Source organism: Sus scrofa, chromosome 7 (genome assembly GCF_054392235.1).
Source record: "Sus scrofa isolate SSC_HxYL_T2T_F1_AM1 chromosome 7, Sscrofa_HxYL_maternal_Yorkshire_Landrace_v2.0, whole genome shotgun sequence".
Classification (NCBI taxonomy): Eukaryota; Metazoa; Chordata; class Mammalia; order Artiodactyla; family Suidae; genus Sus; species Sus scrofa.
The window spans coordinates 1,104,523-1,131,779 of record NC_139389.1 but is presented as its reverse complement, the minus strand read 5'-3'; the positions used below and the strand labels follow the sequence as shown (position 1 = coordinate 1,131,779).

Sequence of the window (27,257 nt, the reverse complement as noted above, 5' to 3'; positions counted from 1 at the left end):
GAGCCGTGGCCCGCCTGCCCGGGTGGGGTGGCAGCTGTCCCGCTGCCGGAACAGTCGGGCCCTTCCTCGTCGGGTCGACCCATGAGCCGCCCTGCAGTTCCGTCTGTGGGTGTTTCCCAGAAGAAACCAGCATCTAAAACCCACCCAGAAACTCGTGCACCACCATTCTCTGCAGCCCTGCTCACGACAGCCGGAGCTGGAAGCCGCCCAGGTGTCCCTCTGCGGATGCAGGGCTGCCTCCGTGGGAGGGTCCTGGGCACCCAGAAGGAAGGAAGTGCTGATTTATGGGCATAGAGGGACCTTGAAAGTGTTATAGGCGAAGTGAAAGAAGCCAGACCCGGAAGACCGCCTGCTATATCAGCGTTCAGCATCGGCACATCTCCAGTGATAAAAATAAATCAGTGGTCACCCAGGGTCGGGGGCTGGAGAAGGATGGGTCGGGACTGCCAAGGGTAGGGGCTTTCTCTGGGGGTGCGCAGCCTCTGCGATCCCCGGCGGGCCAGCCAGCCGCAGCGTCTGCAGAGGCGCTGAGCGCCGTGGGCTCTGGCACCATCCGCAGCTGACTGTGCGGGTGCGGGTTCCGTCTCAGTCCAGCTGTTACACGCACGAACATCACGGTTGAGTTTGAGGAGCTAGAGGTGTCAAGTCACTGACTAGTTTCCCCAGGGAGTTTTGGGATCCGGGGAAGAAGGCCACGTACCTCCTGGCGGGCTCGCCCTCCGTGTCCCGTGAGGGGAGAGCCTGGCGACATGGATCCCGGTGTCGAGTGGCCGTGCGCGCAGCGCTCGGAGTCTGGAGTCTCAGCCTCGCCGTCTGCACAGCGGGGGCGGTGCGTCTCAGCTCTGGTTGTTCTGACGCGGGGTTCCTGCATCCAGAGAGCTTAATGCACTGGCTCTCTTCAGAGGGGTGGTGCTTGTGGCCTGTGGCCGCTGCGGTGTGGTGTGAGGTCCTGGTCATTGTGTCATGTGGCGTCGTGGTCACTGTGCTGTCGTGTTGCGGTGTCATGTGAGGTCCTGGTCACTGCAGTGTCCTGTGAGGTCCAGGTCATTTCAGCGTCCTGGGAGGGTCAAAGCAGAGGCCTGCAGAAAGGCCCTTCCTCTCTTGGCCTGTGCTGTTCCCGCTGCCCGGGTCACTGTCCCTGCCCCATGAGGCCATCGACCCATCACAACCTCACTAGGACACGCAACCCAGGCTCTTTTTCTGGTGGGTGTTTCCTGAGTTTGGGCCCTGACTGTCTCTGTCCCGCGGGCCTGTCCTTGCCCTTCTGGTGGCGCCTGGTCACCCGTGCATCTTACTCTCTGTGCTGCTTTGGGGCGGCGCTGCTCGTTGGCAGTGGTTAGGGATAAACCGTGCGGTAGGGTGGCCCTGCTCATTGGCCGTGGTTGAGGGGCGAACAGCAGGCCGTCTAGGATGTTTGAACAAGGCCTCCTGCTTCCATCGTTTTCTGAGGATGGAATAACCTGAACTGGTCTGTGTGGGGATGCCATCCAGCGATTTGGCTTCACAGGTTTATCTAGTCGACTGCAGGGATCTCTATAGTCCTGACATGAAAGCTGGGCATCACGCCTAAAGTTAATTATCAATTTAAATTGTTACAAAGGAATAGAACAACTCCCTCTGAATAGGCTCTGTTTTGAAGCAGCGCCTGGATTTCTACAAACTGCCCTGCAAAGTTGAAGCTGGATTTTAATGTACTTTATGAACGGCTAAGAGACACTGGAAATGCGCGTTTCTGGGGAGTCGATCGTCCCTGCTGAGGCCGTGGCGTTGGTGTAAATGTGTGTCCGAGGTTGTGCAGTGAGTCAGTCTAGTATATGTTTGAACTTGTGTCAAAATATAGAAAAACCTATTTAGAAAAATTCCCCTTATCTCTGTGCCAGTTCCTCTGGAAGCCACAGCTTTTGTCCTGACATCCCCCCCCCCCCGCCCCCTGTTTCACCTGCAGAAGAACAAAGCCGAAGTTACTGAACTGTGATAAATTGTGCCGATTATCTGTCTAAACTGCGTGACGCCGTTACTGACGAGCTCGTATGTGTGCTATTCACTCCAGAGTCTGCCTGACCCGGAGTTCTGGGAGAGCCTCGCCTCGACGTGGGGGCGCAGGTGGAATGGTCTCAGAGGTGCTTTTTAATTGAGTCCCTCTGCGTGATCTTTTAAAAGGAGGTAGAGGCTTTCATCGGAGACAGAGGACGTGAAAACAGTTTCGCCACTTTAGCTCATGACTCTTGCCCAATCATTTCAACATCTTTATAGAGAATTCGGGAACCCTGTCCTGCAGGTGACACTGGGAGACTTAGAAGGTGACCCTGGAAGTACAGAACAGTCTAGAAACCTGTGACTTCCCACTGGGTGGCTGTGCCGGTTTCCAACTAGAGCAATCGCTGCTTGTGGGCGACCCAGAGGCGTTTCTCGCTTGCTTCTTTCTCTTATCCCCAGTGAGCTGTTACTCTGCCCTCCCACCCCAAGAACCCTCAAACAGCTTTATTAAGAGTAATCTATCATGTTTACGTTCTTTAAAGAGTCAGGGTGGTCTGAGATTCTGGCATTTCCCTTCATGCAGCCCTGCTGGCTTTTCTGTTTAAAACTGGCATCTGAGAGCTTTGCTCTGGCTCAGAGCCTGGGTCGCCTGTTGCAGCAGCAAAAGGGGAATATCTTCAGACAACCCCTAAAGAGAAAAAACGTTGGTTAGGAAAGTAGAGCTGATGTGACACCCGGAGTGACAGCTTCTCAGCTCCTCTAAAGGACCGTTAATGACCTTTTTCTTCTTCCTTTTATTTTATTGTTATTTTAAAGGGGAGGCGGGCATGGAGGGGGGAGAAATGCCTGGGGTTGGGTTGGGTTCGCCAAATGGTTGAATGTCAAGTGTGCTCTGCTGATAATACATCTTTTGTGTCTTTTAGGAGCTAATTTCGTTACTCGAAAAATTAGCCGGTCAGTAGCTAAGATTTACCTTGGACAATTGGAATGTTTCAGTTTGGGGAATCTGGATGCCAAGCGAGATTGGGGCCACGCCAAGGACTACGTCGAGGTAGGAACTGACTGGTTAAATCCTTTAAACAACCTGTGCCAGCCGGTGTCTGGGTGCCAGGCCCCCGGGGCCGAGCTCCAGGGTGGCTCGCTGGCACAGGTCACACCGAAACCACGGGAAGGGGGGCCTGTCACAGCTGTTCTTGTAATCGCTTAAGGAGGCGCCGCTCGGGGGCCGGATGACCACTGGACAGTGTTTGGGTGGTGGTGGTTCCTTTCTAAAGCGGCTCCCCCACTTGGGCCCCCCCCCCACCGCCCCAGTTTCAGCCGGAAGAATCTAGGACCCTCAGGTGTAGGTACCAGGCTAAAGAGTCTCTCCGCGGGGATGGTCTTTATGCAGCGACCGGTTTCTGCTGCCCTGGGCTCGGCGCCTAGGCTGCGCTCGTGGCGACCTGCCCCTGACAGCAGTGGATTTTGTCCCCTGGGTGGAGGGAGCGGGGGAAGCTGTTCTTGGTAAGAGCGCTGCTGCGGAATAATGGGTGCAGTTCGGGCGTTCAGGCGTTCACTCCCGGACTTAAACGCACTGAAGTTTTGGTTTGGGTGCCACGGGTTGCGCATATAAGTTGTGCGGTTTTTCCTTTAACAAATCCTTCCATTTTCCCTGCCCGGACGGGCACGCTTTTAAATATCCGTGGTGGTTCTGTGGCTGGAGGTGAAGGGGACACTGTCGCTGGGGTCTGCTTGTCCCTGTTCAGGTGCTCGGGGGTTTCCTGTCCTTCAGGATGCCTCCTTGGGAAGCCGGGTCCCGCTGCCTCGTCCACTGACGGGAGTCAGAGAGAACCCCCGCCCCCGCCCCCACCCCCAAAGGAGAGTAAACAAGCAGCTCACTTGCTCGCCCAGGCTGTAGCTTCACAGTGCCATTGTTTTGTTTATAACACTTGAAATGTCACACACTCAGACACCCAATTCTGATTGATATTCTGGACCAAAAAATATATTTCTGACTTAAAATTTTGAACCTAACATTTAGATCAGTGAACGTGTTCTTCCAAGGTGTAAATACAGTGAAGCATTTTATGCTGGTAGTACCCCCTAGATATATTTCACGAACATGACATTAGATAACATGTACGGCCAGACTTTCAGAAATGACGAGAAAGTGGGAGAAGGGAGTTGTTTGCGAGAGAAGTTGAAAGTTTCTTCCGTCTATAGCCTAAGTGGTCTTCCCTTCCGAAAACAGGTGGCAAGTTTTGTGAAAAAAATATGATTTTTTCAGCGGTGCCATTCTGCTGTATAGCCTTCTGTGTGTACATGGAGCTGTAGAATTCAGAAACAGATTTTGACAGTGAAAGAAACTATATCCAAATGTTAATACCTATTTTTGGTTACATTTATCTTCTGTATACTTCTGGATTTTCCATATATTTGAAATGAGTTAATGTTTTCAATCAGGGAAAAAGATAAATGACATTTTAAGAACAGGCCCCAAAATCCAGCCAAAAATGTGTGAGACTCAAACAGGTACGTAAGGAATGAGAAGGCCTGGGAGATAGCAGTGGGTCTGAAGGGGGGGCCGTGTTACCATCTCGCCCCCCAAACGCCAGGGGAGATAGCAGTGGGTCTGAAGGGGGGGCCGTGTTACCATCTCGCCCCCCAAACACCAGGGGATGCCCTGCTCCCCGGTGTGGCTCAGACCTGGGCACCAAAGGGCCCATGTGTGTATTTGTTCAACATGAAAGTATTTCGGACACATTTTGGCTCAAAGACTCCAAAAAGGCCATCCCAAATGATGCCCTTTTGAAGAGTCCCTGGCGAGTCATGTTGCTGTGGCAACCCCAGAAGCCAGCCCATCTGTGTAGTGAGACGTCCCGGCTGCTCGGCCTGTGTAGCATCTTCAGACTTTACAGACGCTGCCCAAGGCCCCTCCCGTCAGCACACCATCCCAGGCCTGATTTGCTCCACATACAAGTGGGTTTTGAGAATGGGGGGTCCCCTGGGGTCTGGCGGTCGTGCAGGTTGCTGATGCCAGAAGCATTGCCTCGTGAACGGGCTCTGAAAGAAGTCTGCATTCCACAGGTGCTAAAAACATGTCACACTGAATAAGAAGTCATCATTTGCCGTCTCCAATTTTAGAAATATTACCATCCTTTGCATTTTAAATATATCAAAATGAGGTTACTTCACAGACTTGCGGCTAAAGGAGGTGTGGCCAAAACTTAAATCAACAAGCATGAGAACGAAAGAAGAGAAGCATTGTTTCTTTAAAACCTGGCTGCAGGAGTTCCCGTCATGGCTCAGTGGTCAAGGATCCCAACTAGTACCCATGAGGATGAGGGTTCGATCCCGGGCCTCGCTCAGTGGGTTACGGATCTGCGTTGTCATGAGCTGCAGTGTAGGTCACAGATGCAGCTCAGATCCGCATTGTCGTGGCTGTGGTGTAGGCCAGCAATTGCAGCCCTTTCAACCCCTGGGCTGGGCCCTAAAAAGCACAGCAAAAAGCAAAAAAACCAAACCCGTCTGCGTCTTGGCACAGTGACCCGCTTTAGCGTAAAGAGCCTTGGCGAGCGAGCGCAGATTGGACAGGTCATAAGAGCATCTCATTTACACACGTGTTAATTACACGTCCTCCCCACGCGCACATAAACACGTTGTACTGGTGAGTCTTTAGATTAAGCGGTTTACACTTTTTTTACTTACGGATGACCCTCAGTGATGAGACCAGCAGGGTCTGATGGAGGGTGGAGGAGAGCCCAGCGTGTCAGAGGCGTAGTCCCCAGTCTTACTTAGCCAGGCTTTATGTGCCAACTTACCCATCCGAGAAGAGGGCATGGCAACGGCGAGTGAACAAGTTAGCGCCGACATGCTCTGCCTACGAGATGAGACGCCACCTCTGTCCTGTGAACACTTTTCCCACAGTGTCTACAAAGCCATTTGCTGATGCAGATTCGTTAGCGTCTGTTGATGGTCTTGTTTCTTAGATCAAAATGATGTAAAAAGTGTTTGGGTGGGGAAGCGGTTTCAGCTTGAAGAATGGAAAAACTACATTGTTACTTTGTAGTAACCGAGTCTTCTGCGGTTACCTCTTTTATAACATTTTATTATAAGCATTTTTAAAGATGCAAAATTGTTGAGTGAATTACCAGGAACAGCCGTTCACCCATCACCCAGATTCTGTACTTAACGTCTGCAATGAGGGTCGCGTTTTGAGAAAGAAAAAAAAAAGTCACTGTTTAAAAATGACTGTAGTGCTGAGGCCCGGGCTATAAATAGACAATTTACGCAAACACAGGTTATCGAAAATTTGCATTTCTTCTGGGCTACGGTCAGTTGACAACTCATGCTTTTAAAATCTTTTCATCGTCTTAGATGTTTCTGTGCTCCACCAACCCCGTTCTCACGCTGCTCTCCTTTTCATGACAACACATGGGGCCGTGGGCCTGGGGAGGAGGAGGGCCCGGCAGTTACGGGCCGGCTCAGACCCCTCCCCGCCACCCTCGAGGCCTCACGCTGGCTGGTTTAGGCCACAATGCAGCAGTGCTTTGGGGGAAGTGCGTAGGGCTGCCCATCCCTGCCTGTTCCTTGGCATCTCAGCGAGGTTAGCTTCGTGACAGCTCTGGTCTCAGCTGGCGACAGACCTGGGGGCTGAGCCCGGGGAACCTCTGGGGAAGGAGGCTCTGGACGGGGCTGGGGAGCGGCCGCTGTGTCCCAGCCTGTGGTCCCGTCTCCGGGCTGCGTGCGCATCCGGCACGAACTCCCAGAAATCTGGGAGGAAAGGTGTCGGTTAGACTCGCCGCGATTCTGTTTAGGGGGAGCCTTGCCTGATGCAGCGTCGTCAGCAAACAGTTGTTTCTTCTTCACGTTCACGGGGGAGCTTGACTTCTTGCTGTGTCCACCTCTCTAAGTGGCAGTGGAACCTCGTTCCAAGGCCTCACCCAGCAGAAGTGCCCCGTTTCTGAGGCCCGGTCTTGGCTGTTTGGGGAGACGGCCCCGGAGCGGCCCTGCCCTGTGGTCCCAGAAGCCGTGGGCCCCGGAGCTTCTGGGACGGCTTATTCCCAGATAAGTTAGAAGCACGGAGCTGGGTCTGTTGTTACCAGGTTTTCGGTGGGCCTTTAAAAACAGAGCCTGGGCATCTGACATTCACCGAGAAGAGGGGTTCTTGGCAAAGGCGTGTGTGTGCAGAGGATGTGCGCGGAGGATGGGGCCGTGGCTGTGGTGCCTGGTCAGGCGTGGACGCCCTTGCCGGCCCCTGGGGGGCCGCATCACCACGTAGAAAAGCGTGGGCCCCGCCCTCCTCACCCACTGATGCTTCGTGTCATCACACGTGGAAGGTCCCCACGAAGGTTTGGGTCTGTTCCTGAAAGTAAACCCTGAAACCGCGTGCAGAGTTGCTCTTCACTCGTAGGGTGCATTCCCTCGGGTGAGAGGGACCCGCGAGGGTGCCTGGGCATCCTCCCTCGCCATCGGCTCTGTCCTTCGTCCGCCCCTTCTGTCCCTGCTGTCACCCACTTCCTGTCTGCGTCCACCCCGCGTGCAAACGGGCCATTGAGGACCAGACTCTTGGTGTGGTGGGGGTGTAGGCACCTCTCGGCGTGACCCCACCTACGCTCCGTGACGATTTCGCAGGAGAGGGAGGCTCTCGATTGGAATAGACGCCGAGCGGGAGTGAAATGCCGACACGCTGACCTGCTCGTTAAACGGCTTCACAGCGGGGCATTGGCTTTGCTCCTGTTCTTTCTGCCTCGCTGTAGGAACAGACTCTTATGGGACCACAGTTTGTGGCCGGGGGCTTCCTCCGGGGCCGTGGTGGTGCTCCACACGCAGGCTCAGCTGCCCCACGTGGACGGGGACGGGTTTGGGGGCCTGTCGAGTCAAGACCGCTTTCATTTTTGCAAAGACACGATGGTCGCGTGGGCGTCTGCTGACCTCGGTTCATTGCCAGGTGCGGTTTTACAGAAGCAGCTGTCTGAGGGCAGAAGTGAGAAAGCACTTGTGAAATTGTCTTTGCCTTCTCGACCTCAGCCTCACGTGGAAATCGTTAGTAAAGTTCCGAGAGAGGTGGGATGACTGAAGAAATCGTATCACTTGCTCAGCGCGTGCTCGGAGCTGTCAAGTATTTGGGATTGTTCGGCTGCCTTTTCCGTGTTATATAGAAACCGGGTGGAGCTTAAGTCATCACTGTTCTTTGCTTTGGCCGGATCTAAGCTCTGAGATCTCCGAGAAGAAAATCTCTCCCCAGCAAAGATGGGGACCAGAGTGGCCCGTTTTCTTGAGTCCGTCTCTCGCAGCAGCTGCCGGAAGTCGCTCGTGGGCTGGACTGACTCCTCTCCCCTGGGATCGTGCTGCCGGCGAGCCTGGTGCAGGGCAGGTGCCTCCAAAGACCTGCGTCTTCCTATGTGATCACCTCTTTATAAAGCGGTTGGAAGGGAATTTATAAAGCAGATGAGGGTGTTTGTTCCTCTTCCTATGAAGATACCGTTTCCTATAGTCGGCATCGGACGTCTTCCACCGGGCAGGATCTTAGCCCGTTCAGGCCTGAGTCGCGATGGATTGCTTTGGCTCCCCTCGTGGGTCTCAGCCCTCAAGCCCTTTGCGGTCCTGTGCAGACGGCTCACGCGCTGTCATACGGGATCGCCGCTCTCCTGTCATCAGACTTTATTCCTGTTTCCAAAAGTGGATCTGAGCAGGTGGAAAAAGAGAAAGAATGACGCGGTGGCCCTGATTTACAAGACAGAAGCTGCAAAGGACAGAAGTAGCATCGTGTACAAGGTCAGGTGCCCCTCGTGCGACTGCGAACACAGCCACCTGCGGTTCGGACCCCTTTCTTTGTGGGACTCGCACGTGTTTCTGCGCAGTTCGGGACCTGCGCCTGGACGCGGAAGCCTTCTCGGTGGAGCACAGTTTGCACCACAGATCCTGGTGTCTTGGAGACGCTCCGCCACCCCTTCCCTCCCCCACCCCCAAGCCCACGGGCACCTCGGCGGCTCACGCTGTCCTCGTGACACCTCTTCCTTCACACGGACGCATGGGCGTTGGCAGAAGCCGGGCAATCTCTGAGCTTGAGAAGGCAGGTGGCCCCGCAGTGCCTTCGGGTCCACTGAGTGTGTCCTGGCCTTTCCTCTCGTTCAGCACAGGTGCCACTTCCCAGGTCTGTCACATGAGTGGGCGTGTGAGGCAGCCGCGAACAGAATGTGGGTGCCCGGGCGGGGCCTGGGAGGCAGGTGACATTCCTGGCAGGTGCCTGGGCCTCATCCATGCAGCCCGCGTGCTCCTCCTGGGCGCGGCAGCTGCGCCCCATCCTCTTCACCGGGGCAGAGGCGAAGGTCAGAGGCCCGGGCTTCTCGGGGTCAGTGTCTCCTCTGCTTCGAGAATTACCTGCTGGTTTTCACTGGATCTGAAATTTCAAGCTTGAAAACAGAATACAAAGCGCTCTCAGCAGGCCTTTTTAGAGCCCTGGTGACCCTCCTGTGCTGGGCAGACTTTCTCACCTCCGTCTTTGGATTTGCTGCTCCGGGCGAATCTCGGCCCCTGCTCAGCAGAGAGGCTGCAGCTCTTTCCTGGTTGGTCTTTCTGTTTTCTGGCTTTGAAAGGGGCGCCCCGCCTGCGGGCCCGGCCTTGGGACAGTGCGTTCCGGTGGGTTCCTTGAAGGTGGTACTGCCCGGCCTGTCCGGGCCAACCCTCGGTCCGCCCCGTCTTGCCTGTGCGATGAACGAGTCATTGTTTTCACTGACTTCCGGCGTGGACCCTCACCAGGGGTTGGCGAGGGCAGAGCCCCAGCCTGGGGAGCTGGTTGGAGAGAAAGGGAACCATCTCCAGAGCCCGCGCGAGCAGGCGGCTCCCGAGTGGAACAGGAGACTTCTCTGCAGTAGGTGTGAAGTTCATGGCTGTGTAGCCATGTAATTTGGAGGCAGTATCCACTCTGTACAGGACAGACAGGTTTAACAGAATCATCTCATTTGATCTTTATCTTCTAAAAGCTGAAGTGAGAAGCTGGAAGAAACGGCCTCTGCGGCCTGAATCCCATGGCCTTGTGTCAGCGGCAGCTGAAAGGCTCATTGTGGTCCAGCATCTGCTGGCGGCTCTGGGAACCTGAAGCGTCGCTGTCGCTGGCGGGGCCAGATGAGTCATCCGTTACAATTAGCCCTAATGAATTACCGGTTTGCTTGCTTAATTATGCGTGGTGTCGGGCTCTGGGACCTTGGGAGGCTTGGCGAGGCTGCGGTGGCTGAGGGAATCTTTCCGTGGGCCTGTCCTGGCTGGCGGTGACCCTCCCTCTCCTCCTCCCTCCCCCCCGCGGTGGGGGGGCACAGGATCAGAGTTCTCACTGGAGAGCATCCTTGACGGGGTCACCAGCATCTGGAGCATGAACCCCTGGCTTTGCGCCCTGAAAGCCTCTTGCAGCACCAGGAGCCTCTGGGGTCCTGGCTGCTCCGCTGCCCTCACTGGGCAGGTGTGAACCGTGTTTAGTGGCCACAAGATGGCTACCGGGCCTCCTTTCCTTCCCACGGGAGCAAAACCTCCTGATCACGAAGGGCTGCCTTCCGTGGAAGCAGGGGAATCACTGAGCTTGTGGTCCACACGTTATGAGACAGGTGGCACAGCAGAAGTAGCAAAGACCTTCCTGCCCTGGGGGCCGTGGACAGCGGCCAGCCCATCTGTGGCACAACTGGGGAACCACCGTCTCCCAGGATGCCCCTTGATCGTGAACTGCTCTCAGGGTCAGTTATGTTTTAAAGAAAAGGCCTTTTTCTGGATCTGAAATACCATTTATTGAAATATGCCTTTGCGTTTATTCCCAAGTTGAAGCCTTCCTGAGCACTGACATGGATAAACTCCCTGAACTTTTTAGGAGCTTTCATCCAGGACACTCAGTGAGGTGGCTGCTGTCACCCTCTTCTCCCCCAGAGGCAAAGAACCAGACTCGAGAGAACATGGCTTGGTTTGCCCAGACCCGGCGCTCTGCTGGGGCCCTGCCTTGCGGGGCGGCCTGAGGCTCACTCTGCCCCCCGCCGCTGCCCCCCTCAGCACACAGAGCCTCCACTCTTCTTCAAGCCACAGCATGTCCACTGCAGAGTGAAGGCTGGTGATGGGAGGGTGACCCTCGAGGTCCTTGCCAGGCCCTGTTCCCCCAACCCCGCCTGCAGGTGCTGGGCGCATGGCCCTTGGGTCTGGGGGCTGAACCTAGCCTGGCCCTGCTCCTTTCTTCTCAGGCCTGCTCTGCTCACAGGTCCCCCCAAGTGTCTCCTCGACACACCCTCTCACCTCGTGGGGCCCCTACCGGAGCCCAGGCCACCCTACCCCCGGAGCCCGTGTCCAGCGTCCTATGTCCAGGGCCGCCTCATCCCTGGGGCCAGGGGCCAGGACTGTCTCTCGCCTGGATCCTGTGTCCAGGGTCCTGTGTCCAGGGCTGTCCCATCCCTGAGGCCAGTGTCCAAAGTCCGGTGTCCAGGGCCACCCTGCCCCCAGGACCTGAGCCCAGGGCCACCCACATGGGCTTCGTGTGTCTGTGAACACTGTATAGAGGGACCGTGCCAGCAGCCAGATACAGATGTAGCTGCTTCAGCCTTGGACTGACAGGTTCATTTTCTATTTTTATGGTAATCCGTAGGTGCTCCTGTGTCCCAGAGCTCTGCCTCCTGAGAGCCTGCTGGTGGTGGCTCTCTCCCCATCCGGGACACAGACCTGCGGTGTGGACCTGCTGGGGTCTTTTCCTGCCCTTCCCCCTGCATCCATTTCCTGGCGTTGATGGGAACATCATGCAAAGCTATGCCTGTCTGATTTACATAAATCTCCCTGTTAGCTTTCCGTTTTACCGTATCGGCATTTTTGTGTTTGACCTCTTACTGCTTTTTTGGTTTTATAAAGGAAAAAAAGTGCCTCCTCAGCAGAGCCATCTGGCTTCGTTTCCTGTCCCTGGGCGACTGTGTGTGCGTGTTCTCGCCAGGCCAGCCCTGCGGTTTTCTGAGAGCTGCTGTTACACTGGTGGTCTCGGAATTCCACGGGGCTGACGGGAACGCTGCCCTACAGGCTTCTTTCAAGTCTAAAGTTTCCAAGGTGAAAAAAAGGCGTATTATTGTCATTTTTGACATAGCATTATTTTTTTCCTGTAACTGGAATAGTCTTTTAAAAAGAATTATACCATTTTGTTCTTTGAGGAAGGAAAGTTGCTTCTGAATTTTCTTACGATAGTGGGTGACCAGATCTGCCCGCCCACCACCTGGGCCGACGGACTGAATGGACTCCACATGATCTCGACAATATGGGTTTTTTCTTAAATCAGGTCCCTGAACAGTCACTCGGGTCTTTCTTGAGTGAGAGGCGGTTGGCACATGACGTCGTGTCAGTCCGACGTGTGAGTCCAGCATAATGATTCGGTTTCCGCATGTGCTGCAGAGCCATCACCACCGTGCGTCTCGGTAGCGTCTGCCACCTTATCTCGCTGCACAGGTTCCAGTGAGGAAGTGGCTCGGGTCCCCTCCATCCCCCGCGTTCCCAGGCGGCTGAGCGCTGTTACCACCAGCTGTACCCTCACCCATGACTGTTTAGCTTATACCTGGAGGGTGGGGCCCTGGACCTTCACCCGATTCACCCCCTTTCACCCCCCCAGTACCCCCTCCCTGTTCCGTGTGTCCGGGAGCTCCGGTGTCTTTTTTTGCTCATTGTACTTTATTTATTTATTCATTTATTTATTTATTTATTTATTTATTTTTAGGGCTGCACCTGTGGCACATGGAGGTTCCCAGGCTTGGGGTCGAATCAGAGCCACAGCTACCGCCTCCACCACAGCCACAGCAACCAGCAACGCGGGATCTGAGCCTCATCTGTGACCTACACCACAGCTCATGGCAACACAGGATCCTTAACCCACTGATGGAGGCCAGGGACCAAACCCACATGCTCATGGGGGCTAGTCAGGATCGTTAACCACTGAGCCTCCCTGGGAGCTCCTCGTTGTGCCTTTGAAATGTTCTGCAGTGCTTGTCTCTCTGTATGATTTACTCACTTGGCACCAGGCCCTCCAGGCCCATCCATGTTGCTGCAAAGGGCAGGATTTCCTTTTCATGGCCGAATAATATTCTGTTTCCTCTTTATCTGTATTAACCACAGTATATATTAACTTGTTCTCTTTCTTTCTTTCTTTTTTTCCTCTTCAAGGCTGCACCCTCAGCGTATGGAGGTTCCCAGGCTAGGGGTCAAGTTGGAGCTACAGCTGCCTGCCTGCGTCACAGACACAGCAACTTGGGATCTGAGCCACTTCTGCAACTTAACACCACAGCTCACGGCAATGCCGGATCACTGACCCAGTGAGCCAGGCCAGAGGAGGAGTTGAAGGGAAGGCGTGAGGAGTTGAAGGGAAGGCGTGAGGAGGAGTTGAAGGGAAGGCGTGAGGAGGAATTGATGGGAAGGCGTGAGCAGTTGGAGGGAAGGTGGGATTTTAATTTCCAGAGGAGGAGGAAAAGTTAAAAACCGAGTCAATAAAAGTTAATGAGGAGCATTTAAGCCGTTTCCTGGGTGGGTTTGTGCTGCGAGTTGAGGCCCTGGGCTGCTGTGGTCCGCCTGCCGCAGACCCTTCTGGAGATGGTGTCCGCCCTTGGAAGGAGCCCGTGGCGGTGGCCGCCCTCTGCCCGCTCGTGCGGGCTCCGCGTCTCCGTCGGGGGGAGCAGCCCGCAGCAACTCAAGTGCAGAGGTTCGGGTTTGGTGCGGTGTCGTTTGTTGTTTTGCCGCGTTGCCCGTACTTGACAGATGACTGAGCAAAGCAGTGTTGGGCGTGACCACTTCTGCGTCTTTGCGGGGCCGTGAGCCTCGGGTGCCCCGTCTCCGGGCGCAGAGGGCACGCGCGCTCTGCCGCTGTTCGCTGGGCGGTTGCAGGTGTTGGGGCCGCAGCCCGGCTCGACGTCCAGCAGCAGCGGTCAGAGGCGGAGCTGCCCAACGAGGGGCCGCGCCCTCTTTGGGATCCGTGGCTGGTCCAGGCGGCAGGTCCCCGGCTCCGGCTCCTGGAACCCGTACCCAGATCGGACAGCGGGTGTCACCGCTGTTTCCCTGGTGTTGGAGTGAACCTCACCCTCTGTGCGGCCCCGACGGCGGAGCCCGGGCTCTGTGCCTGGCCCAGTCCCTGAGCCGCTGGGAGGAACGCGGAAGCCGGGCCGTCCTCGCCGCGGGCGCAGAGGGGACCCTCCCAGGCAGGGGTGATGCCCGGAGCGTTTCGGTGGTAAAATTGTTGCCCTTTCTCCAGACGTACCGCTGATTTTTCCTAAAAGCACACCACCAGTTTTTCGACGGCAGGTTTTTAAAGCTCAGTCGTCAAACTCGGATCCTTCAGGGAAACTCTTCTGCTGTATTTCCTAGAGCACATTAGCCGCGTGAGCTGTTTTTATTTAAAAGAATGTGTGCTTGTGGCGCTCGAGTCGGGTGTTGGCGGCACGGCTGCCCGGCCTGTGTGTCCCGGAGGAGCATCCTTCCGGCTGCCGCCTCCAGCTGCGCAGCGCGAAGCAGCCCACTTCCCAGCCCGGGTCCTGACTGCCCGCCTCCGAGGGGCGAGAGTCGCGTGGCCCTGAGAGTTGTCAGCTGAGAGCTTGATCCCAGTTGGATAAACGCTTTTTGCAGAAAGTCTCATTACCATCCAGTGTAGAATTTATATTGTTTTGAATGACCCAGGGTACACGCTTTTATGTCTGACGCTGGTTCAGTGACTTACACGCCGCAGCGCCGTCTTGGTCTTCAGTGTTCATCAGTTACTGTGCACTCCCGTCAGCCGGCATTTATCTTTTTGCATGCTGGAATACAACACGTTGCAGAGCATGCTATCGATAGAAAAATTAATTCAAGTCACACATGCAAGCTGTTTCGTCTTATGTCATTTAAATTTTTCTGGTAGCCTCATTTGGAAAAGTAGAGAGAAACAGGTGAAATCAATTTTAATATTTCATTTAACCCATTATATCCAGAAGGCCACGTAAATGTGTTAAGAATACAGAACGTAATCAACACATGTTATATTCTTTTTCTCTGGACTAAGTCTTCATGAACTGGTTTATCTTTCTGCCTTATGGGTTGGCCCCCTGCGGGTCGCACCTCAAGCTAGGCCCCAGGGAGCACTGCCTGGGACTCTGCATATTCGTAGATTGGGAGTCAGCCTTCTCGTGCCCAGAGCTGCCTGTGCTAGGGTTAGGGTTAGGGTTAGGGCTAGGGTTAGGGTTTAGGGTTAGGGTTAGGGTTAGGGCTCTCGGGCGTAGCTGTGCAACCTGAAGGGTTGCGGGTAGGGCTAGGGCTAGGGTTAGGGTTAGGGTTAGGGTTAGGGTTAGGGTTAGGGTTAGGGTTAGGGTTAGGGTTAGGGTTAGGGCTAGGGCTAGGGCTAGGGCTAGGGTTAGGGTTAGGGTTTAGGGTTAGGGTTAGGGTTAGGGTTAGGGTTAGGGTTAGGGTTTAGGGTTAGGGTTAGGGTTAGGGTTAGGGTTAGGGCTAGGGCTAGGGCTAGGGCTAGGGTTAGGGTTAGGGTTAGGGTTTAGGGTTAGGGTCAGGGTCAGGGTCAGGGTCAGGGTCCGGGTCCGGGTCCGGGTCCGGGTCCGGGTCCGGGTCCGGGCTAGGGCTAGGGCTAGGGCTTAGGGTTTAGGGTTTAGGGTTAGGGTTAGGGTTAGGGTTACGGTTAGGGTTTAGGGTTAGGGTTAGGGTTAGGGCTAGGGCTAGGGCTAGGGCTAGGGCTAGGGCTAGGGCTAGGGTTAGGGTTTAGGGTTAGGGTTAGGGTTAGGGTTAGGGTTAGGGCTAGGGCTAGGGCTAGGGCTAGGGTTAGGGTTAGGGGTTAGGGTTAGGGTTAGGGTTAGGGCTAGGTCTAGGGCTAGGGCTAGGGCTAGGGTTAGGGTTAGGGCTAGGGTTAGGGGTTAGGGTTAGGGTTAGGGTTAGGGTTAGGGTTTAGGGTTAGGGTTAGGGTTAGGGTTAGGGTTAGGGGTTAGGGTTCGGGTTCGGGTTCGGGTTCGGGTTCGGGCTAGGGCTAGGGCTAGGGCTAGGGTTAGGGTTTAGGGTTAGGGTTAGGGTTAGGGTTAGGGTTTAGGGTTAGGGTTAGGGTTAGGGCTAGGGCTAGGGTTAGGGTTTAGGGTTAGGGTTAGGGTTAGGGCTAGGGCTAGGGTTAGGGTTAGGGTTAGGGTTAGGGCTAGGGTTAGGGTTTAGGGTTAGGGTTAGGGTTAGGGTTTAGGGTTAGGGTTAGGGTTACGGTTAGCGCTTAGAGTTAGGATTATGGTTAGCGCTCTCGGGCGTAGCTGCGGAACCTTTAGTTAGGTGGCCGTGAGAAGAGAAGCCCGGACCCTGGTGTTATTGTTTTGGATGAGCAGTTGGTACTTTTTCCTTGTAGTGATCATAGGACTGGACAGTCTGTGGCCTGTCCTTGTCACAGTGAGGAGCTTATGTGGACCACGGCCAGTCAGTCCCTGCTGCCACAGGGCAGGCAGAAGGCTCTGTTTGCAGCCTTCCCAGGTGAGTGTTTTCCGGGAGTTTTGGAAGTGGCTGCAGCCAGCGCCAGCATGGCCGTGAGTGGACACTGGCGACCTTTCCGACTACAGTTCACCCTCGGGGACCAGCGGCGACACTGGGACACTGAGGGCGCCAGTTCAAGGAACGGAGCTCAAGCATCAAAGCAGATCCTTTTGCAATTCAGGGAATCCTAGAATCTTTTAGGCGAAGGACCTCAGAAAGCATGTAGTTGTTGACACAGGGTTAACCATTGGAACAGAGTGTATATCTGGGGGCCTTTGATGTAGGTCAGACAGGTCATGGCGGCGCTGTACTTCCAGACAGGTAATTCCGAGGTGGGTGTTTTCTCGGTTGGTAGGCAGAATCCTGGGCTGAGAATTCACTTACGTGCTTTCCCTTCAGATCAAGAACCCATGGACGTTGGAGAGCATTTTAGATGCACCTTTGCTGTATGGTGTGTCCCACTCAGTGTGGAGGCTGCCGGACGCCACTAGTCAGCAAACCCAAATGTCTGTTTAAAGGGAACTTCAAAGCTCCGAGCGTGCTCTCTTCGTGCTTAGGGGCAGTGACACAGACGCTTAAACACTCAGAACCTTAATGGCGACGGATACCCTAGGTTTTCCGAGAGCCCGTGTCGTTCTTTCCCTTTACGCAGCATCTTCGTCGGTAGGATCGCAAGCCAGTCTTTTGCAGAAGCTGGCGTGGCTTTCCCCATTACAGAGATGCACGTGCTCTGACGCCCCTGGGCTAAGATGGCCTGCCTTCAGGGTCAGCGAGTCTGGGCAAACCTGGGATTTCACCCCAGCGCTGCTGATTCTTGGCCTTCTGATCTGGATTTTAGTTACTTAAAACTGTGAAGAGACAGGACACTGCAGCTGCTTGGGAGCGGACAGCCTGCAAAAGCCCAGCCGCCGGTCCCCTACGCCGTCCTGGAGCCCAGGACTGCCGAGTGCCTGGTGGGGTCAGGGCGGTGACCGGGAGGAGGGGGAGATACGGCTGGACGAGGGGCCTACGTTCCAGGGTAGCTGTCAGCTGGGCGATGACGTTCGAGTGACCCAGTCTCTGTGGAAGTTTGTAGCTCAAATGTCATGTGTCCCGCCGAAAACTTTTTACCAACAGATTCAGAACAAAACCGATCACCTCATAAACTACTTGGCAAAGTGAACCTTTAGATGAAACTTGTTGAGTGAAAAAGAAAAGGAGCGTTTGAAAAACGGTATTGTCCACGCAAGGATGGGTGTTGCCTCATATCTAGGCGTACAGTGTATTATTTATCCCCGTGTTAATTAAGAGCTTTGCATGTTTGTAAGTGCACTCCCCTCCCCCAAGGCTGGCCCTCGGCGAGCAAGGCATTCCGGTTCCTTCTGTGACTGCTGTGCTTTGGACATGGGAGCCAGCCACGGACATTTGCTCCGAGAGTATTGGCCTGTCCATCTGGGAAAACAGAGACGGCACATCCTGTAAGAGAGGCGTTCACCCCATTTAGCTGGAAGCCCAGTTGGGGTGACCATTCCTGGGACAGTTTGTTTCATTTCCCTGCTGTTCTCGCTCTACCCACCACAATAGGTATTCAGTCTTTGATTTCTTAAAGCTTTAAAAATATTTTTAGAACGTTATCGCTATTCATAAGTCACAATAAATTACTTTGTGCCAGGTCCGCCTGCCTGTTAAATTCTACTCCCGTTAAGCGCTGGAAATCGTTGGTGGGACTGTGTGGCCCCTGGCCTGTCAGAACCCCCCCATCCCCTGGGGCTTGAAAGCACCTGTTGACCGAGATGCACAGGGCGCCTCCCCCCAGCAGTGGACCGTCAAACGGGAGAGAAGCCACATGTGCACAACCGGAGACGCGGCTTGGGGAGCTTCCGGCTCAAGAGTGCGGATGTAGGGCCCCCACCTTCCTTGTCCTGCTCACAAGTGACAACGGCAGTGACGGCTCCCGACGGATTTTCCACGTGTCTGAGCACCCACGGTCTGGGGTCAGGCGGAGGGGCGCTGCCATCTGGCCCCACACGCGCCTCCAGGGCCAGCCCGCTCTGCACAGGTGCAGAGGCCCTGCTGCAGGTGCTCTTCCCACTGTGGGCGCCCTGCAAAGGTCACCCACAGTGGGCGACGTGCAAAGGACGTGCAAAAGTTCTCACCCACCCCAAAGCCCCCAGCTTCCTCGGCATCTCTGAAAAACCAAAAAACGTCAAAGAGAGGTGACGACTCTTGTTTCCAACATCTGTGAAATGTAGTCAAATAAATCTGACTTTATTTTTAATTTATTTATTCATTTATGTTGTCTTTTGCCATTTCTAGGGCCGTTCCCCTGGCATATGGAGGTTCCCAGGCTATGGGTCGAATCGGAGGTATAGCCGCTGGCCTGCACCAGAGCCACAGCAACACGGGATCCGAGCCGCGTCTGCGACCTACACCACAGCTCACGGCAACACCGGATCGTTAACCCACTGAGCAAGGCCAGGGATCTTACCCGAAACCTCACGGTTCCTAGTCAGATTCGTGAACCACTGCGCCACAATGGGAACTCCGATCGGACTTTAGATTTTCTTTAAAAAGTCACAAAAAATCGACGAGGCAGGCTCCAGTGACAAAACAGATGCATCCCCGGCTGGTAGTTTGGGTGCGGCCTCAGCCCCCAAGAGTCGGGGGATTCTGGGGATTCTGGGCCCACCGCATCCTGGCGGTTGGTCATAAGCAGGAGTGGGACCCACAGGACCCACCTCCCACGCGCGTTGCTAGGAAGCCAGCTCAGAGTGAAAGGTCTCCTCGCAGCTTTCCCAAGGTGCTGCCCATTGCCTCCGCCGCCACCCAGAGCGTGGGGGCTGTGGACAGGTGCACAGGTGGGCCCCGACCTGTCTTCCCACCCGTCTCTGGCAGCACCAGGAGTGCCCCATGTCCAGCGTGGGAGAGTTGGACAGCAGCGCACAGAAAAAGAGTTTTTGGTCCCTGTTTCAAAGAAGAAGAGGGGGCCGAGCTGGCCAAGTAACTTGGCCGGAGCAACGGGGGGTGTCCGTGGGGTTTGCCCCTGGGGGGCACTCGCCTGCCTCCTCTGCTCAGGTCGTGTCGCCTGTGCCCTTGTCCCTCCCCTCTGCCTCCGGCCCATCTCCTGCTGTCACCTCCCTTGGGGAACGGAACTTCTTCCTCTGATGGGTTCTGACACTTTCCTTTGCCGGCCGTGCGCTCCCTTGGACACTGGGACCCTGCGCTCAGGCAGCTGCCCTCCTGGGAGGGCCCAGGGCCTGCAGCCATCAGAGACCCTGTGACGGAGGCTCCTGCTGGGGTCGGGCACTCTGCTGGGCCAGGGCTGGCATCTGGACACCCTTGTGTGGCACTTTGGTCACTGTCACCCACAGCACACACAGAGGCCTCAGCCAGGAAAGGGCTTGCTGGGAGCCCTCCAGGACAGAGGCAGAGTCACCCCTGAAACCTGCTGGCCCTTTGTCTTTGTTCAGTGGGATAAAACATCTGCTCTCGACCTGTTCTGTGGGCCTGACAAAAACTCAGCGCGGGAAACCTGCCCTTGCTTCTCAGCCAGAAGCCGTCTGGTGCTGCTGCCCGCCAAGGCCAAGGCGTCCTGAGGGTTCTCCCAGAGAGCAGGGCGGGAGGGAGGGGCTGGCGGGCCCGCACCCTGATGGAGCTCCCGGCCCCCGAATCCGCCTTTGCCAGCCGGGAGGCCTGGGCCAATCAGCCAGCTCTTCAGGGCCCTTACCCGCTCGTCCGTGATTGTGTTTGTTTAGTTTTGTACACTTTTGTGTTCTTTCAGTCTTAGATCTTTTTAAAAACGGCTTTCTCGGAGACCGTTCGATCCCGACCGTGTGTCCCGCGGCCCTTGGACGTCTGGGGGGCCTGTCCCCACGTCACGTGCTCTGCCTTCAACAGCGCTTTTCTGTTCTGAGTCTGCCCTCCTCCCCAAAGCTGAAATAAATCAACGTTGGTGGAGACTCAGTCGCAATAAATCAAGGCCTGTCCAGAGCTGGAGCCGGCCCAGTCAAAATGTCATAGCTTGGCTTTCACTGAGGATTAATTAAAGGTCTGATATAAAGCCCAGATGTGCCGCGGGAGAGCAGCGAGCTGCCTGGTGGCTGCGTCTCCCCAGGTCTCTGCCCACCCAAGAACCGGCTGCGGGCCGACCGGCGAGCAGGGCGCAGGGGGTGGGAGGCGCACAGCCTGGGGGGCTTTATCTGCTTTGGAGGAAACAGAGGGGGCTTCTGGACCGGGAGGACCTTCCCGGCGCCGGGCTCCAGCGTGCAGTCCTGAGGGGAAGCTCAGCCGCTGGGTTTCACGGAGGGAAACGGCCTGAACCAAGTAAGGTGCCTCCGGTGCTAGAAGGTCGTGAGGCACCGAGTGCCCGGTTCACACTTGGCCTCGAGAGGGTTTCAGCTGAAGACGCTGTGGGGTGGACGCTTCCGAGGTGTTTGTGTTCACGGACGCCCAGTTGTCCCATCGGGAAGCTTCCAGATTAGTCTTGCTCCCAGCCCTTCCTCCGGTGCCACAGGGTTCCACGGGGCCTCCTCAGAGGGCACTGGATTAAATGCCCACAGAGCAAGTCTAGCGAAAGGGAGCCTGCAGCGTGAACCGGCTCCCCATGTGTGCAAACACCATACAGTACTGGAAGCAGAAAACAAGAAATAGCTTGTAATTTAAAACCGTGCATAGTGGCCATTAAACTTAACGTTAACTGCTGTAGAAATCTGATTCCGAAGTTGGAAAAAAAGACACCTTCAAAGCCTAATGAGACATGAACAGTCTTTTCCGGCGGCAGCCTGTTCACTTTCTCTCCTGCAAGTTTGAAAATGTAGAAACGTCATAAACAAAACCAAGTTAATCTCCTGCTTGTTCCGCAAGCGACAGTGAATAGATAGCTGGTGCTAACGAGCAGAATACTTTGGTAGGAAGAACGGAGGCTTTTGCAACTCTGAGAGCTTGCTGTTTTTTATATCCCGTTTTTATTAAGCTTCTCTCAGTGGCGAGGTCAGCTTCTCCCAGAACGCTGGATTTTCTCACAGTGCCCCCTTGATGTTTACATTCTGGACGTGAACTTTTAGCTTTCTATGAGCTTAAATCATGGAATAGCATGGACATTAAAGAGACTTGAGGGAAACGTGACGTGATCTGAATATTTTCATATCTGTTATTTGACCCAGATATTTAAATATCCAAAGATAGCCAATTTTAAGGATTTTTTTTTAACCTAATGAAATTTTTTTTTTTTATGGCCCCACCCGAGGCATGTGGAAGTTTCCGTGCCAGGGATTGAATCTGAGCCACAGCTGTGGCAACTCTGGATCCTTTAACCCACTGTGCTGGGCTGGGGATCGAACCCGCACCTCACAGAGACCCAAGCTGCTGCAGTCAGATTCTTAACGTACTGCACCACAGGGGAACTCCTAACCTCACGAGTTTTTAATAGCCACCTTGTAAATGATCATATGTGGCTTCTTAGTATTTTTATTCTTCAGTCTGGTTATTTTGGCTGAAGTAGTCATTTAAATAGACTTTGTAAAGCACACCTGTGCCATTTCTCAGAAACACCAGTTTCAGCTATTTTCCTGATGATCTGTGGAGGAAACGACTGGTAGGTCATATGGGCTTATTAAGGGTCTAGCAGCATGATACTTGGCTTTTTAAAGCTTTCCTCAAGGACTCGAGTTATTTCAGTCAGTTATCTGGGAAAAAAAAAATAATTTATTGCAAACTCACGTTTCCATTCGTCCAGCTAAGTGCCATTTTCAGAAGGGTTGCTGTTTCGTGCTTTCCAGCTTCGTCTCAGCAAGGTTCCCGTTTGCCAGTGCTTCTGGTCCTGCAGCGACACCTCACCTGCTCTGTGCAGGGTTGAACAACCCAGATCAGTGTCTCGAGAGTGAAACCTGGGTTTTAAGAGTCGAGGAATGTAGAGAAATAAACCTTCCCCGTTTCTTGTTTTAAATACTCTCGCATGCTCAAGTCCCCAAATACAACAGACCAATGGCACTCTTCTAGAACTTCAAGTTACTTGGGGGTCGGGCATTTGACGTAGCTCGCAGCAGGGAGAGGCACTTGCCAGTCCATGAGGCGAATCTTTTATGTTTCAGTTTATGTAAAATCGCCTTTATGTAAGGTCTCTCTCTCCCTCTTACCTGTGGACTCTGGTCCTCCAGCCCATAGGAGGCCTGTCCCCGGTCTGGCCTCTTAGTTCCTGCGGCCTCCACTGCAGTGACTGCTCATTAGTGGTTCGCATGTCTGTCTACCGGGTATTTGCTTTCTTCGGTGTCTAAGCAGCAGCCGCACAGGAGAGCTCAGTGCACTGGACCTGACGATGGAAGAGGCGGGACGAACGTGTGTCTTTTCAGACCGAGAGGGACCACTCGACATGTTGCTGCCGGCCTGCCACGGCCACCTTGGCAGCGTCCTAAAGGGGCGTGGAGACGCCCGGCAGCGGAGCAGTGCGCCCTCCTGGTCCACACAGTGTTTGTGGACGACGCAGCGCCTTTCGGTGTGGGTGCCTTAGTGTCTGCAAACACATATATGACCTTCCACTGCTCTGAACGACTTACGGCGCTTCCCCCAAAGAGGGGCCTGGCTCCTAGAGTCATCTTATCCATTCTGTGTTTTTCCCTCCGTATTTTCAGCTGCACTGAGGTGAAAAGCTCATGGGATAGGCGCCGTGCAGTTTAAGCGTGAGCCCTGTTTCAAGAACTGTCTAGGCCAGCGAGGACCTCACGTGAACAGGCCTAAGTATCCGCACGCTATTGAAACTCAGAAATGACTGACCACAAACTTGCCAACCTCACGAATCAGAATCATGTTCCACGGCGGAGGCGGGGAGTGGACTAACACAGGCCGGCTGCAGCGTGGCGTATCGGCCAGGCAGGGACTCCCCTGCCTGGCCTCGGGTGGGGGCTGGGAGCAGAGGGACCCGGGAGCCTGTGGCTCATTGGAGACGGTGGTCGGCTCCGGGGCCTGCTCGGGCCCTGTGGCGGGCACTCGGCCTGCTCTGGTTTTGCTTTATGCTAGTGAGACGCCTGGGGAACCAGGCTGGGAAGGGGAAAGGGCCAGGGCGTAGCCTGACTCCCTGGTCTGGTAGTGCGCTGGCGAGCAGTCAGCACACCTGAGTTGCCTGGAACCTCCGAGTGTGCCAGCCACAAGCCCTTTTGAGAAGTCAGGCAGCCTGTTTCCATGTGTCGCATTTCCCACTGGATGGTGTGCGTAGGACTTGCTCTGATTGGCTGTGGGGATGAAGACCAGGAGAGGTCCGGGGCAGGCCAGCCGTCCAGCCAGAGCCAAGAGGAGACCTAGTAGCTCCTTGGCTACTGCGTACTCTTCCCGCTGCTGTCTCATCCGGTGACGTCATTTTAGAGATGGGTGGAAGTTGACCATAAAACTTCATGATTAGCCTCTGAAAATGCACCTGGCCATTTGTTTACAGTACGTGACCTCTTTAGTTGTGCATTACACTTCGGTACGTTATCTTTAAAATACAATGATTTGTGCAACGTGACATCATACTTAGCAGCATGGGTTCTTTCTGAACATGTAGTCGTAACGACACTAAGTGCTCAGCTCTTAGATTCAGGGTGCAGTTAGGAAGGATGGCTTTTATTGCTGCCCTGAGTTAGGTGCTCACGTATCAGAAGGGCTTTCCTTCCTGCATCGTTGGCTGCACGCGGTGGAGGCTTTAGATTGTTCGATGTGAGCCAGTTTCCTGCTGCATCTGCTCGGGAACTGCCTCCCCTGAGGTGGGCATCCTCCTCTCATCTGACCCTAAGGATGCCACCCTCTCCTCTGCCCCTCTTCCCAGAGGAGGGTCAGCTCCAACCAGGGGGGCTGCGTGAGTATCCTGTCCCAGCTTCTGCATCCCTTTGCCCAGCTTCTTTGCCCGGATCCCAGCTGACGTGGTCTTCAGCAAAGCTTAGGTCATGTTTACAAAACAGTCTGTGTTAAGGTTCCACTGAAGCCTTAGAGATTGTTTCTGGGCTTTGAAATTTAATATTTTTTATAATAAACTTATTAAAACTTCTGCTTTTCCCATCATTTCCTGGGATGGCTGGAGGGTTTTTGTCGGTTTTTTGCAGCCTTAGCACTGGGCTTTCTTAGGCAAGTTCTTGCTCTGGGGGAGGCGGCCCCACAGAGATCCTTAGCTCTTCATTTCTCTTCACCACGTGGAAAGTTGCAGCCACACCTCACTCACCTCTCTCCACCGAGCCCTGATGCGCGGGGACAGTGGTTTTAAATTTCCTCTTGGTTAGAAAGTGAGAGATGGTTCGATATCCTAGTTTGTAAGTTTTAGATCGAGTGTGCAGAAGAGCAGTAGCAGTGGTAACATTTAGGCCTGATGCCCTAAGTATCGTTTTCATGGGACATCTCACAGCTCCACAGCCGGGCGGGGTGGATGGAGGGAGAAGGGGGCGTGGGGGACAGAGGAAGCCCGCCTGCTCGTCTGTCCTCCCACCCACTTCCCAGCACAGCCCAGCATGGACGTGGTCGCCACAGCTGCCACCCGCTCACTGTGTGACCTGTGCTGCCCCTTCTCCACTATACTGTGACCTCTGTTGGGGTGTCGGCCTCTGTCCTGCTCCCTCCTAAACCCCCAGCCCCGCCCTTTCCTGGCCCATCACAGGCAGTGTGAGAATTCGCTAAAGAGCACCCTCCCCTTCCCTGTGGCTCCCACGAGGCTGCCCTGACCCCTCAGCGAAGAGCCGGTGGGCTGGCTCCCTGAGTCCTGTGCTTCAGGTACCTCGAGCGAGGAGTGCCCTCCTTCTTCCAGACTCGGGAGTGCTGTTCCTGGCCAGTCCCTGCGCCGGGCGTGGCACCAGGCACCTGTGGACGCCTGCTCCCCGGTTACTGAGCCAACAGCAAGAGGAGGAGGGAGCCCACCGCTCTTCTGCCCGATTCGCGGGACGGGGACCCGGACCTCGGAGCGGGGGAGCTGGGCGCCCCGCGTCGCAGCTGCGTCTCCGTGCCGCCACCCCGACTCCTGGTGGCGACACCCACCTCTTGGCCGCTCTCTGGACCCGTCCCTGTTCGCCACATGTGTAGTGAAGAAAAACGGGTGAAGTCCCCAAAAGACAGAGATGTGCTCGTGTAAAGTGCCAGTCCATCCGAATTTGGCTTCTTCAGGATTCTCAAAGGTGTTTGGTGCGGTGATTTTCTTAAACGAAAGTCGGTGGGGAGACGGACGAGACCTGTCTGTCCTGGCCGGTGCTACCACGTGTTGGGACGGAGAGGGACCGTAAAACTTCCGGTTATCCTGTAGTTCCCGCCCATCGAGGCTCACAGGCTGGCAGGCGGCTCAGGTTGTCCCAGGAGCCCGCAGGGGGCTGCGTGGAGCCGCCAGGAGGTGGAGGGCAGCCGGTCCAGCTTCCTTGGTGAGGCTGTGGTGCTGAGACCCAGCATCCAGGTGCACAGGCCTTGTTCAGGCCCATCCGCCTGCGGGATCCTGAAGGGCGTTGCTTCCCGGCTGCAGCGGACCCTCAGGGCCCAGAGTAGTCGCCTGCTGAGAGCAGGTGGGGTGGGTGGGGCTCCCTGGTGGGTGGGGCTTCCTCTGCAGAAGAGAGCTGTGCAGGTCCTCTGCCCAGGCATGGCCTCTGCTTTGGGGTGGAGCTGGCCACTCACCCCTTTACCGGGGAGTGCAGACCCAGCAGAGCCCCCGGAGGCTGGGGGTGACGGTGGCGGTACAGTCACTGAGCCTCTGATTTTTATTTATTTATTTATTTATTTATTTATTTATTTTTCCTCTTTAGGGCCATACGCCCAGCATATGGGGGTTCCCAGGCTAGGGGTCTAATCAGAGCTGTAGCCACTGGCCTACACCACAGCCACAGCAATGCCAGATCCCAGCCGCGTCTGTGACCTACACCACAGCTCATGGCAACGCCGGATCCTTAACCCACTGAGCAAGGCCAGGGATCGAACCCACAACCTAATGGTTCTTAGTCGGATTTGTTTCCCCTGTGCCACGATGGGGACGCTGAGCTTCTGATGTTTTAAAACGTGAGCACTTTCATTCAGAAAGTCCCTTTTCTTTAGTAGGTTTCGCTGTGCGTGCTGTGCTCAGAAGCAGGAGGAAAGGCTCTGAGTGCCTCGGCTGTGGGGCACAGTCGCCCTGCGGTCTGGGCCCCAGCAGAGAAGGAGGTAGAGGGGCCTGGGTCCGCGTCCCGCCTCACAAGGGGCCAGGAGCTTCTTCCCGGTGGAAAGCTGCCGAGGAGGCCCCCCGTGTTAGACCAGGAACGTCTGTCCTGAGAACAGGGGCCGCACCAAGGTCCCCGGCCAGCACTGATGGCCGTGTGCTTTCGGCCACAGGCCCCCCAGCCCCTTTTCATCAAGAAAATTCCTTTTTAGACGGTGCGAATTGTTAGTCTAGACTTAGAACTGTGTCCTGGGGGACAGTGAAAAAAAAAAAAAATCACAGCAACTTAATTTATAAAAATGAGTACTTCTAAACTTAAGGATAGAAGTTCATTTTACCAAGGGACACCCCACAGGCTGCTTTGAAATCACGAGATCTCCCAGCACCGTGAAAACCATGTTGATTTACACATTTTGAAAACACACATCCTTTGCCTCATATGATGTGTCAGACTTTCATGAAATTTAAAGCAGCCCATTCTGAGGTAAAACATCTATAGCCTAAGAAAAGACAGACAGCATCCTGGCCTAGGAACTGCCTGGCAGGGGTGTCTGGTGGTCTGGTAATTGGCAGAAACCTACTCACCCGCGCCCCCAAGGTGAGCCTGCAGGCTTCCCGCTGCGTGGCTGGTTGTGGCCGTGGCTGTGGCCTTGCTCTCAGAGCTGTGCAGCTGTGCACCTCTGCTGGGGTTGAAAGCTCGAGCTGAAACTTGCCATCCAGAACCCCGATC

At 55.0% G+C, this 27,257-nt stretch overlaps 1 protein-coding gene across 5 annotated transcripts in view; it reads left to right on the top strand.

Annotated features, from left to right (window-relative positions):
- The window catches only part of GMDS (GDP-mannose 4,6-dehydratase), a 434,734-nt gene that overhangs the window by 216,400 nt on the left and 191,077 nt on the right, over positions 1 to 27,257 (top strand). For all 5 annotated transcript variants that reach the window (XR_014809429.1, XM_084967197.1, XM_021099749.2 and 2 more), the window contains one exon: positions 2,901 to 3,028. Coding sequence is in view for 4 of the 5 variants with exons in the window: in XM_084967197.1 (XP_084823323.1) it covers positions 2,901 to 3,028 (128 nt within the window). In the remaining variant the exon portion in view is untranslated. The remainder of the gene's footprint in view (positions 1 to 2,900; positions 3,029 to 27,257) is intronic.